The 13218-nt window shown below is 40.3% G+C and overlaps 1 protein-coding gene across 1 annotated transcript in view; it reads left to right on the top strand.

Moving 5' to 3' along the window:
* The window catches only part of dnah2 (dynein, axonemal, heavy chain 2), a 119874-nt gene that overhangs the window by 76823 nt on the left and 29833 nt on the right, over positions 1-13218 (top strand). Inside the window, exons 41-54 of the mRNA XM_060875481.1 lie at positions 1470-1587; positions 4537-4673; positions 5245-5382; positions 5492-5650; positions 6387-6539; positions 6696-6787; positions 7494-7692; positions 9056-9280; positions 9759-9863; positions 10638-10826; positions 10951-11036; positions 11125-11255; positions 11479-11628; positions 12732-12899. Coding sequence (XP_060731464.1) covers positions 1470-1587; positions 4537-4673; positions 5245-5382; positions 5492-5650; positions 6387-6539; positions 6696-6787; positions 7494-7692; positions 9056-9280; positions 9759-9863; positions 10638-10826; positions 10951-11036; positions 11125-11255; positions 11479-11628; positions 12732-12899 — 2050 coding nt within the window. The remainder of the gene's footprint in view (positions 1-1469; positions 1588-4536; positions 4674-5244; positions 5383-5491; positions 5651-6386; positions 6540-6695; positions 6788-7493; positions 7693-9055; positions 9281-9758; positions 9864-10637; positions 10827-10950; positions 11037-11124; positions 11256-11478; positions 11629-12731; positions 12900-13218) is intronic.

The following is a 13218-nucleotide window of genomic DNA, read 5'->3' as shown; positions in this document are numbered from 1 at the left end:
ATTGTTTTCCAGTTAAATTAAGGAATCCAAAAATATGTGAATAATATCGCAAGCTCCAAATTTCCATGAATATAAATATCAATTATACAGCGCAAGCGTTTCAAAGCTCAACCATTATCCCAGACAAATGCTCACTCCAACAATAGCACAACATAAGTTAGTCATATTGCGATCTCATTATCTCAAACATGAGACGATTTAATGCCAAAGAAAAAGCACTGATCTGACACAGAGCTCCTTCTAAAGCGGCTGTTGTCTGAGGCTATCCTAAGGCATTCATTAGTATGAAAATAAGCCACCGTTAGCAAGTGCTGTAACCCACCATCGTCTCGCATCCCTGACACCAAAACAACAGTCATCAAAGGCGCTCTCCACAGGTATTGCTGTGCTCTTCAGGATGCTTAACACAGAACAAAAGCACTCCACCGACTTACAGCTAACATGGTGGAGTTTTGATAAAACCACAGAGCTTCATATTCTAGCGCACCATAATTGGTAGCACTTACAACACATTGTTGTGATAATATGTTTTCTTGTGCATGCCTTTTTGAGGAATGTGTGCAATCCAGTTATCAGAGGCTACAATTATGTATAATTACATTTTCCCTTAGTGGCCCTTTTTTCACCCTTGTTTTATGTGCTTTGCAGTGAGCAATAAGATGGTTAGAGCTTTTTTCAATTTGTGACGTGATTGATTTTGACTGCACCTCAAGCATGATTATAGAGGGAGAACATCAACATGTATTATAAATCAGATTTAAAAGCATGCATTTCAGTCTGTTGGTGATTTTTTTTAAATCTTTCCTTTAATGATGTGTGTGTGTGTGTGTGTGTGTGTGTTTGATCCAGGAGATGCACTTTCTTGTTTTTATTGCTCTCTATTGTCTACCTCAACATTGTGGTGTGTCTAACCCTTCATGAATTTCACTCCCTGTTTTATGGCCCAGCTTGTTCTCCTTCTGTGACACAAAATCTCACAGTTTTTACATGCTGCTTTTTCTTCATAGGGTTTTCTCTCATCCTGTCTGTCTGTCTGTCTGTCTGTCTGTCTGTCTGTCTATCTATCTATCTATCCATCTTTCTATCTATCCATCCACATAATTTCCCACTTGCCTGACTTCTCTCTTTTAAGTCTGACTCAACACCTTTTCATTTTGCATAATCTATTTCAGGAAGCCATCTCTGTCCCACCATTGAAATATCACCGCTTCCAGTTTCCTCATTATTTGTCCTCAGCACCGCTACATGCTATGATTCACACAAACACACACAAATGCACACACACACACACACACAAACCTCTTCCACTGTCTTCACACTTACTCTTCAAAATCTCATTCCAGCAGCCACTCCCTATCTGACATTTCAACTCCATTTATTTTTCAATCCCTCATTTGACTTACTCCTCCTTTTAATTGACACCTGTACCTTTTTTTTTTTGGTCTGACCTTTAACCTATGACTCCACAGGAATGTCCACTGAACCCCAAGGCAGTGAGTCTTGGAGAACTCTACGGTGAATATGACCTCTCCACCAACGAGTGGACCGACGGCGTTCTGTCCTCGCTTATGAGAACTGCATGTGCAGGTACTGTTGAGTGTGTTTTAGATGGAAGAGGATAAGCAGGTCTGCGGTATAGGGCTCTCTCTCTCTCAGTCATTTTCTACTGCTTATCCGAACTACCTCGGGTCACGGGGAGCCTGTGCCTATCTCAGGCGTCATTGGGCATCAAGGCAGGATACACCCTGGACGGAGTGCCAACCCATCGCAGGGCACACACACACTCTCATTCACTCATGCAATCACACACTACGGACAATTTTCCAGAGATGCCAATCAACGTACCATGCATGTCTTTGGACCGGGGGAGGAAACCGGAGTACCCGAAGGAAACCCCCGAGGCACGGGGAGAACATGCAAACTCCACACACACAAGGTGGAGGCGGGAATCGAACCCCCAACCCTGGAGGTGTGAGGCGAACGTGCTAACCACTAAGGCAGTATAGGGCTATCAGTTATAATTGTTTTTATACACCTAGCACTTGCAGAATATTTGTCAAACAATGAAGTTTAAAAGCAAGAAGAATATGAGCTGCATGATTTTTTTTTTTTAAATAGGATGAATGAATGGTAGGAAATCTGTACAAGTCGGTGTCAGAGGACACCGTTGACGACTGGACTGAAGTCAGTCCCTGATCCAGAAAAGGCCAGCTATGAGCATAGGGCCAGTGTCTACTGTTAATATTTAGTTGCTACTCTTTGAGGTACACTTTATTTCCATGTAAACTCAATGAACCTAGGTACATTTTATTACATTTTATACAGTTGTTCTTTAAATGTCTAGTTATTCTAGTTATACAACTATTGAAAACGGATGTTTCCTTTCTTTCTTTGATCACCTACAAGCTTAGGGAAACTCTGTGTTTGTGTGTGTGCGCAGCATATAACTGTGTCATCAGCTCTTGCGATATCTTGCACTGAGGCTGACACATGCGTGTGGGCTGAGGAAAACAACCTCACATTGGTGGTGTACATTCTGTTTCCTTTAAGCTCAGCCTCACAACAACACATTCACACACATATACACACACACACACATGCGCACATGGGCACACACAAAAGAACAGCCGGTCACAGGCTGACTGGAGATGGCATTAGCCTGTTCCCGTCTCAGGGCCCAGAAGGTGTCTGACGATATTTCTCTTTTCTTGTTATGTCAACTCAGCATGACTCTGTAAGCTCCACTAATTATGTTTTCCTCTTTACTTTATCTGCCTCTCTGCAGTTCTTTACAGCAGCTACTGAGCAGTTGCTATCAACAGATGTCTTTCTTGTATTTATAACATTAGACATGGTTTTGTTTTTTTTTAAGGATGGACAGGGTCATGGGATGATCGGATTAAATGTCACTCTTGGCATTTTTCTCTGAGCCAGGTTTTTTTTTTTACTGTGTCTACTTATTTCTGTTCTCTTCAGAATATTCTGTCCTGCTGTGAGCAGAAATGTGGGCCGAAATACCTCTCAGTTTTCTCCCTTTTCCGAATTCCCTTCTTGTCTGTCTCCCTCAGTCTGTTGCAGAATGGAGAAACCGCAGTATTCTGGGGTAGGATGGTGTGTGTGTGTGTGTGTGTGTGTGTGTTTGTCAGAGGAGAGTGTGTGTGCTGCATAGCTCAGCTCCTATGGGACTGTCAGTGCAAAAGAGATCCCCTTTCCCTGCTGCCTTTTTCTCTTTCTCCATTGCAGCAAGCCAGCTACTGTTGATGAGTGACATGATGTAGCTCTCTCTCTCTCTCTCTCTCTCTCTCTCTCTCTCTCTTTCTCACACACACACACTCTCTCTCTCTCTCTCTCTCTCTCTCTCTTTCTCACACACACACACTCTCTCTCTCTCTCTCTCTCTCTCTCTCTCTCTCTCTCTCTCTCTCTCTCTCTCTCTTTCTCACACACACACACACTCTCTCTCTCTCTCTCTCTCTCTCTCTCTCTCTCTCTCTCTCTCTGTGTTGCTATCCCTCTCTCGCTGTTCTGTCTGACTGTGTGGGCCCCTGTGGCTTGCATTTCATTTCATTGTGGTGTCCCTCATGATTCAGTGTCTTTCCCTTTACTGCAAATCATCTCTCTCTCTCTCTCTCTCTCTCTTTTTCTGTAAACCTGTTCATTCTCCATCAGGAGTTTGTGGTCAATCCCACTTTTATCTGTCCTACTGCGAGTGGACTGATGGCATTGTTTCCAGCACCATGTGCCAAACGTGCACAGGTTACCATGCCAAGCTGTGGAGCTGGGACTCTTCTTTAGTTTTTGATGCCTGTCAATTAACTTTTTTTTGCCTACTTGAGTTCAATCTATATACTTTGCTCCATTTGCACATTTTGTTGTCTGTTTCCAGCAGCAGTTTTCTTGAGTTTCTTTCATGGTTTTGTTTGTGTCTTGTTACAGTGTAGGTCTTGGTGTGAAGGAATTTTATGTTTGAGTGGTGTAATCAGGCATTGCAGTGCCTCCATATGTTTAGCATATGTTGCTGTTCATCTTTGTTTGTTTATTTCCCCTCCTCACTGCTTGGAGAAAGGAGATCATCCAAAGCAGAAATGACACTTTCTTTAGCTGTGTGTGACAGGTTTGATGTTACATGCTTACCCAGTCAGTCAGTGTGTGTGTGTGTGTGCGTGAGAGAGAGAGAGAGAGAGAGAGAGAGAGAGAAGAGAGAGAGAGAGAGAGTATAAGTATAAGCATGTCTGTGTGGTTGTTGTTATGGGGTTGGTAAATGAGACACACATGGTCAGATGAAGGGAAAGGAAGAAAACTAGAAAAATTTTTTCACCAAAAGGCCACAAGTGTGTGAGAAAAGGAATAAAAAAGAGACAAGAAAATAGAGAGAAAACTGAAGATAGCAAGACATGTTTACGAATTCATTTGTCTATATTTGTGATAGTGGATGATAAAAACAGAGAGAGAGAGAGAGAGAGAGAGAGAGAGAGAGAGAGAATGTGTAATGATGCACATTATACATATTTGCTTTATTTCCGAACTGTCCCTCAGATGAGAAGTCGGATGAGAAGTGGATTGTGTTTGATGGTCCAGTGGATACCTTGTGGATTGAAAGCATGAATTCAGTGATGGACGACAATAAAGTCCTCACGCTTATTAATGGAGAGAGAATTTCCATGCCTGAACAGGTATGAACTTACATATAAAGCATGTCACACTATCTCTCACTTGTTCACCTCCCTTATATCAAAGCAAGACTCCAGTCTTTTTTCCCCCAGACAAACGTTTTAGTACTGGAGCAGCACAATAAAAAAGTAATTGGGGTTACTTACACTTTGATGAGCATATGGTATTTATGCACAATTAGACCTACCTGAATGCATTTATTAGACGCAATCAGAAATTCTTCCCTTTGGAAATGTAGTCCCACGTCTGTAAGAATAAATCATACCAACTAAGAACTCTGCAGATGTCTTTTAATGGAGAATGTTTGACATAATTTACTGACTGCCTGAATAGTTGCCTTTAGATTTCTATTAGATATGTATTTTGATCTCTTTTTTTGCCGGTATGGGGATTGTGCTAAATTGATATCCTTTAGAACTGATACATATGATACAAATATGGTAAAGATTAGACTAAAAGATGCTGCAGGATGTTAAACAGAAAAAAAATTCAACTGTTAAAAATAATTACTTTACCAGAATACCTAGTTTCAATGTGTGTGTGTGTGTTTTTTGTGTGTGTGTGTCACTGTAGGTGTCCCTGTTGTTTGAGGTGGAAGATCTGGCGGTGGCGTCTCCAGCAACAGTGTCCCGCTGCGGAATGGTGTATAATGATTACTCAGACCTTGGATGGCAGCCCTTTGTTCAGTCTTGGATTGCTAAGCGGGAGAAGGTTCAATAAAACACTAATCAAGCCATCATTTTTTTCTTTATTAGAATGTCTTGAGACTAATAGCTATATGAAAACGGTCCTCTTCTCATATTTCTTTCACTTTCTGTAGGCAGAGGTAGATCATCTGAAGAGCCTGTTTGACAAATACATAGAGAAGACTATAAGCTTTAAGAAGGCTAACTGTAAGGAGCTGGTGCCAATCACTGAGCTGAATGGAGTCATCTCTCTCTGCAGACTCTACGACTCATTGGCCAGTCCTGAAAATGGGGTGAGATCACTATACCTACACTGCCTACTTTTACCTAATGAACACAATTCTCAATTAAAGAAAACACTGGAGCTCAGTAAGCAAGTTCTATTCAAGTTTTGCTTCCTTATGATTAACATTTAAATTGTCGCCCAATTCAAATAAACATTTTTAAACACGCCTTAGGAAAAAAGGAATTCTCTCATGTAGTACTTACATATAAGGCATTTGGTAGATGCTCTAATCTAGAGCAAGTTATATTGATCTCATTTATAGAACTGAGCAGTTAAGTGTTAAGAGCTTTGCTCATGGGCCCAACAATGGCATCCTGGCAGAGCTGGGATCTGAACTCACAACCTTCCAATCAGTATTTTAAGCTGACCATTAGCTCAAACTTTCTGTTTTTTTATTGTAGCTTAAATTCAACACCTTGTTGTAAAATGGTAGATTTGTTTGGCTCCATCCAAATTCTCAACAGTTTTAATAAGATATGACATAAACACTTTGTTTTTCTTTTCATATGAAAAAAGACTGATGCTCTCCACTATTATGGATTTTTTTTTAATGCAATAACTATACACAAGAGTAAGTGTTGGTTGTCTTTGTGATGTGTTCAAGTTCATCTTTTCCTACGAACTTTAGTAAATCATCAGTAGTGACTGGTAGATTAGTGTGTAGTAAGCAATGGACCTACAGTACAAAGCAAATCCCAAGCCATGCATAGATTCAATATGCACAGTTTCCTCTTCCCCTCCAGCTGAACCCAGCTGACACCGAGAACTATGGACGCATGATAGAGAAGTGGTTCATCTTCAGCTTGATCTGGTCTGTTTGTGCAGCCGTGGACGAGGATGGACGTAAGAAGATGGACAAGTTCTTACGACAGATGGAGGGCACCTTTCCTAGCAAGGTGATATTTTACATATATTTAGAACACCAACATACTCACACAATGGTTTATTGTGGAAAGTATTTTACTCAATATAGTTATAATCTAAAACAAATATATAGTTCTTTTAATAATGAACTTACTGAAGAAATCATATATTATTTACATGTTTATTAGGACACCATCTATGAATACTATGTTGACATTAAAAACAAAAGCTGGTCGTCATTTGAGGACAAGCTGAACAAAGGCTGGCGTTATAACTCCAAGTAAGTGGCTGTATGACCTTGTGCCTGTTTTTCCAAGCCCATGAGGTACTTGCACTCTTCCTCAGTGGCTACCTGCCCAGACTTATGAGTCATCTGCTCTATTCTACGTTTCTTAATTACTTGCGCTCTCTCTCTCTCTCTCTCTCGCTCTCGCTCTCTCGCGCTTTCTCTCTCACTCTCGCTCTCTCGCTCTTTCTGTCTGTCTCTCATTCTGCCTTTATGTCTTTCTCTCGCTTCATCACCCTCTGTCTTTTTGGCTCTTTACTCTGTCCTATGCTTTGTTCGCTGCCAGTTTTTTTTTTTTTTTAATTCATCCCTTTTCTTGCTCTTTCTGCCTTATTATATCTTTCAATTTTCAGCCCCTCAATTGGAACTTTTTCAGCTCAGTTCCCAGATTCTCCTCTAGTCCACATTCTCAGCTCCATTTTCAACCATTCTTCAATCCCTACTGCTTTCTAACTTTATTTTTCACCCGTTATTTTTTTACCCTCCATCAAATTTTCTGTCCTTCTTTTTTAACTTTTAAAATATTTCTGGGCTTTCTGCTTCCTATTCACTTCTTATACTAAGTGACTTCCAGTTCTCTAGAGCTTCCTCTGTACAGTATATGACTTTTAGAAGGAGAAATTTAGCAAGAACTAACCTGATAGAAATAAATCATCCACAATTTCTCTCTCTCTCTCTCTCTCTCTCTCTCTCTGTACAGTGCTCCATTCTACAAGATCATGGTTCCTACAGTGGACACAGTGCGATATAATTTCCTGGTCAATGCTCTCATTTGTGGTCAGAACCCAGTGTTGCTGACAGGTCCTGTGGGAACAGGGAAGACCTCAGTTGCCCAGAGTGTTCTGCAAGGCCTGGATTCATCCAAATGGGCCATGCTTACAATCAATATGTCCTCTCAGGTACCTACCAATTGTTCCATCTATCCACACGCTACACTGCTTATCTTACTTGGTTGCAGGGAACCAGGACTCTATCCCAGGAGACTCAGCATAGGCAGGGTACACCCTGGACACGATGCCAGTCTATCACAGGGCACAATTGCACACACACTCCCACCAGATGTTGAAATTCACTTATTCATGTATTCATTCATTCATCTTGAGAACCTTCAAGCACCTCAGCAGTGATACGATATGATAATACTAATAATTTGGTCATGCACCGCATATGATGAAGCTTTCTATGTGTTGCCTTTGTCTCAAACTGACTGTCAATCTGACCCACTCAGAGACTTATATTTTACCTGAGTCATCTCACCTCAGAGCTGGGAATATATTTAAAAAAGAGAGTGGATGTCAATTTTATGCCCAATCTATTCCCACAGTCCTCCACTCCGTTAGCTGCAATTAGCTGAGTCAGCTACTGTTTATTACAGCCCAGGCTGAAGACAGCACTTGGAAGCTTGTATCTATGAGGCACATTGTATTATCACCACCATCATCCACAATTTGAGCCATCATCATCATCATTTGTTATTATATAGCCTGCCAATCTCTGCTCACTTTTGCTAAGTCTCTGTAAAAGGATGTCTGTTATGAATTTGCTAGCAGTGCTGTAGGATATTTTTGCCATTTACTTATGATTTAAAGTGGATTGTTTTGGACTTTTGTGGAACCAAGTACAACTATATACAGAGTAATGTGAATAAGTGAGGCTGGGGCTGGTTTATATGTAGCCCAGATGGTAGATACAGTATATGCAGCTTAGCAACAGCATTTATATCATGTGATTTACAGAAAGTCAAATCCCCCAAGTTACTGTGTGCATTTTGGCTAATATTTTGCAGTCCAACAGCAATGATTCAGAGAGCACACACAAAATACAGTTACCTATATTACATAGAGTGTATAATTATTAAATACAGTGAGTGTAATGAACATTAATGAGGTGTATTACTAGCTACATATTTTCTGCTTACAGTGTTTAGTATTCAGAAGAAACATGACATGTACCCAGTAGAGCGTTACAGAATTGAAAAAAGTCAGGACTGCATCTGTTTATCTGCCTGTCTGTAATACTTTGCCCTGCAACTTTTTTAATATTCCACTGAAGAGACCTCAGGATATAATGTATTACTCAGTCCTAATAGTGGCATTGGCAAGATACTAATTGATTCGATTCAGCCCTCCCTTCTAATATCATGACCAGCCAAAACTGCCTCTATGTGTCATCTGTTTGTCTCTTGCTATGGCCACCTAATCTTTTCTAAATCTTGTTTTAGTTTTTCCTCTTAGTCTAACTCTCTGTACAACCCTCTCCTAGACCTCTTCAAACAATGTGCAGGCAATCATAGAGTCTCGAGTGGAGAAACGCACAAAAGGTGTATATATACCTATTGGAGGGAAGAAGCTGGTGGCTTTCCTGGATGATCTGAACATGCCAGCAGTGGACACCTTTGGTTCTCAGCCCCCTCTGGAGCTGCTTCGTCTTTGGATCGACTATGGCTTCTGGTATGATCGGCAGAAGCAAACACAAACTTGTATCAAGGTAAGAGACCGGAGAGAATGATGACCGGTTAGATGTACTTCTTTGTCTCTGTTTGTTATTTGGTTGTTATTTAAGCATTTTGCATTTATTCTGATTCAATCAAACTTCTGGCACGAATACTTATTTTTTTAAATTTGGTTTCTCTGACGTTTCATTATTCTCACCGCAATACCGCTGAACACAAACAAGAGACTAAGTTAAGGCTAAAATACTAGCTGCAGAAAAATGGGAACGTTTTTTCTTATTCAGTATTTCATTTCTGCCTTTTGCAAGGAGTGATATGCACAGTTTCATCAAGCATGCAGCTTAAAGGTGTCATTTTTACAGAGCTTCTGAAATGACTGTTCAGAGAATTGTTGTTTACTTGTTTTAGGTCAGTAGGAAGCAGGAAAACAAAGGAAATATCATCTGGCTGGAGTCTTTAAAGACTGTGTGCACACCCTGACTCCATCTGCTCTCTTTTGTTGCTCTGTTTTAGGGCATGTTTCTGCTTTCCTCCATGGGGCCTCCTGGTGGAGGGAGGACTCACATATCAGGCCGCCTGCAGAGCCGCTTCAATCTCATCAACATGACATTCCCGGCGGTGAGTAAGCCTCCACATGGAACTCCACACTGAGTCCTTTGATTTAATATAAAACAGGAAAAGCCCTAATTAATTTGTTCCTGTTCATTTACAACACGTGTACTTTTAAACACTTAATCCAAACATAAAATGCTTTATTTTGTGAAATATGTCTTGTAATTGAACCTGTGTGTGTCCTGCTCCTAGCTGTCCCTTTGTTGATATTATATTCTGCTCATTATCATTCTCAGTGTCATCTTGCTCGGGCAGAATTGCAATGAAAATGATTAAATGATAAGAGTAGGAACACTGGAGGCTCTCTGATTTGGCAGAATGCATAAAAAGACTCCTGACTGACTGATTGCTGCTCAGTTCTGATTTTCCTCTTGCAATCTGCAAGCTCACTCAACTACACCTCCTGCCACCACCTCGCCACCCACCCACACACACATCCTGTTTAACATTTATTTTCATCTAATCTTTTCCAATTTGTCCGTCTGACTTACCATGCCCTGGTATAAGTATCATCTAGCTTGTTTTCCATATCACTTCATTTTCTATTCCCTTACCTTATCTCCCACATGCATTTTCCTCTTTATGTATTCTTTGCTGAACACCCCCCCCCCACACACACACACACACACACACACACACATCAATCATCTCTCGCTCTCTCATATGTTTCTACTCCTCTCTTTGTCATTTTTAAATGCGATCATTTCTGATCCATTGAACGTCTTTATTTTAAGTGTATCCCCCTGCTCAACAAGTGTATCCCCCCCTCTCTGTCTCTAGGAATCTCAAATCACACGTATCTATGGAACAATGATAAACCAGAAGCTGCAGGAGTTTGAGGAAGAGGTTAAGCCCATAGGAAATGTTCTGACTCAGGCTACACTGGAGTTGTACTACGCCATCACTGCCCGCTTCTTACCCACTCCTGCTAAAATACACTACCTCTTCAACCTCAGAGACATCTCCAAGGTGAAATATGAATTATTTTATGAACTAGCAAACAACATATGTTCCTTTGTTTAGTGCATTATTGTCTAGTGTTATTTTAATATCTCATTAAATCATTGCAACTGTCTTTATCTTTCTTCTTTAGGTCTTCCAAGGTCTACTACGATCTCATAGAGACTTTCATGACACCAAACAGAGCATCACACGCCTTTGGATACACGAATGCTTTCGGTAATTATGTCAAAGTATAAACACACATGTTTACAGTTATACACCCAATGTTAACATTCAGCTGATTACCGTTTGTGTCTGTGTACAGGGTGTTTTCAGATCGGCTTGTGGATCAAGCAGATATGGAGGCATTTGTTGGGCTTTTGAGTGAGAAACTGGGTTCATTGTTTGATCTCACGTACCACAGCATCTGTCCCAACAAACAACCGCCTATATTTGGTATGTACTTGTCCTATTTGGGATTTCATAAACGGGTAGAAGCATAAACAAATGTTTCAGATGTCTTATAGCATATATGAATTGAATGTTTGCTATGTTTGCACAGAATAAACAAATATTTCAGTCATATCAAACTTACACAGTATTAAAAAAACATCAAAAATGAGATGGATTTGATTCTGATTCTTAAGTCGGTTGTGTGGGGATGTTTTCTGTTTTATAGGGGATTTTCTAAAGGAGCCACATGTGTATGAAGATCTGCTGGATTTTAAATTTCTGAAAGGTTTTATGGAGTCTCAACTGGAGGACTATAACCTCACCCCTGGAGTTGTCCCAATGAATCTGGTGCTCTTTAGAGATGCTATTGAACATGGTAAGCTCATAGTTCCAATACATATAAAAATTCACAAAAGCCAAAAAACATTGGCACAAATATCTAATAAATATCCCCTAGCATGTGCGTGTTTATAAATAGTAGTTCCTCATCATCGAGACAGCACCACAACACTATTGGTGCAATGATGTCTCATTTTAATAGCTAATTCAGTCTGTGACAAGCATCTAATTCATCTAAGATGTGAGCTTAAAGCCCAGGACCACCAAGCTGCTACCAATGGGCCCCTGAGCAAGGCCCCTAACCCTCTTTTGCTCAGTTGTATGAATTAGATGTACGTCACTCTGGATAAGGGCATCTTCCAAAATGCCATAATTGTAAATGTAAATGATCTAAATGAGTAGCCAATTCAGTGCATTAATAGCAAAAACAGTGTCAGCCCAGTGCGTAAGACCAGGCTTTGTTCACTGTAGTGCCAATCTAGATGTCTGTGCATAACCAGTTGGCTAATACATGAGTAGCCTGTCCAAAACAGGAATAGCTAATGCAATGACCAGTGGCAATCCAGGTTATGAGTAACTAGTCCAAAGTGTCAGTAGCCAGTGCAATGACAGTCTAGAGCATGATTAGTGCTCAACTGCAAACAAGAGCTAAAAATGTCCTATTTCTGGACCTCGTCAAAGTTAATATACAAGACAGTAAAACCACACTGGACTGCAAAAGCCCAGGGCAAAGTGAGCATAGCCATCCCTTGTTACTTGAATAATTGCCCTTCTCTGTCACTATAAATGATGCAATTATATTACAAACCCCATAAGAGGGTAAACAATTATACGTCCAGTCCCACAACACACTGTGTAATGAGTCTGTGTCACTCAACACTGGGTACAAACTTGGCAGAGCACATGCACATTCCACTGAATTTAGCTGCATATTAAACACAGGGGTATAAGATTAGACACATTCAACTCAGCTCAGTGCAGACCATTAAACCAATCAATACTGAGTGATTATGAAATTAGTTTTTGTGAGCTGTTCTGCATGCTTGTATGTCAGAGTTAATGTGCTTATGTGATAATTATTTGTGTTAGCATGTTTGGTTTAATGTGCATGCCCTTATTAATATCTCTCGCTTTTTTTAGTGACACGGGTGATGCGTGTAATCAGTCAGCCAAGAGGAAATATGCTTTTGGTGGGGATTGGAGGATCTGGTAGGCAAAGCCTCACCAAACTGGCCAGTTATATGTGTGAATACCTGTTGTTTCAAGTGGAGGTCACCAAGCAGTACCGCAAGCAGGAGTTCAGAGAGGGTAAGCTCTATAGCCATAATGACCAGACTGCGTAAGATATACTGGATAATTCTGGATATCGATTAGAAAAAATGTATACTTTTTTAATTGTTGTGTGTGCTGATATACACACAACATGCATATATAATCACTAATCTAAATAGCCCTTTGTAATAAAGGTGATTATTGAATACTGGCAAGTAAAATTTTGCTTGTGCTTTAGATATTTTTGTAAGCAGCTAGAATCCCAAATGTGCTAAATAATTACTGACAGTGTGGTAAGAACACTAAGAACACAGTGGTTTGCTAAAAAGTGCACATTTTTAAAATTAGAAAATGG

The sequence above is a fragment of the Tachysurus vachellii genome, chromosome 7, assembly GCF_030014155.1.
Source record: "Tachysurus vachellii isolate PV-2020 chromosome 7, HZAU_Pvac_v1, whole genome shotgun sequence".
In the NCBI taxonomy this organism is placed as follows: Eukaryota; Metazoa; Chordata; class Actinopteri; order Siluriformes; family Bagridae; genus Tachysurus; species Tachysurus vachellii.
The sequence above is the reverse complement of the archived record's forward strand: the minus strand, read 5'-3'. Positions and strand labels throughout refer to the sequence as shown.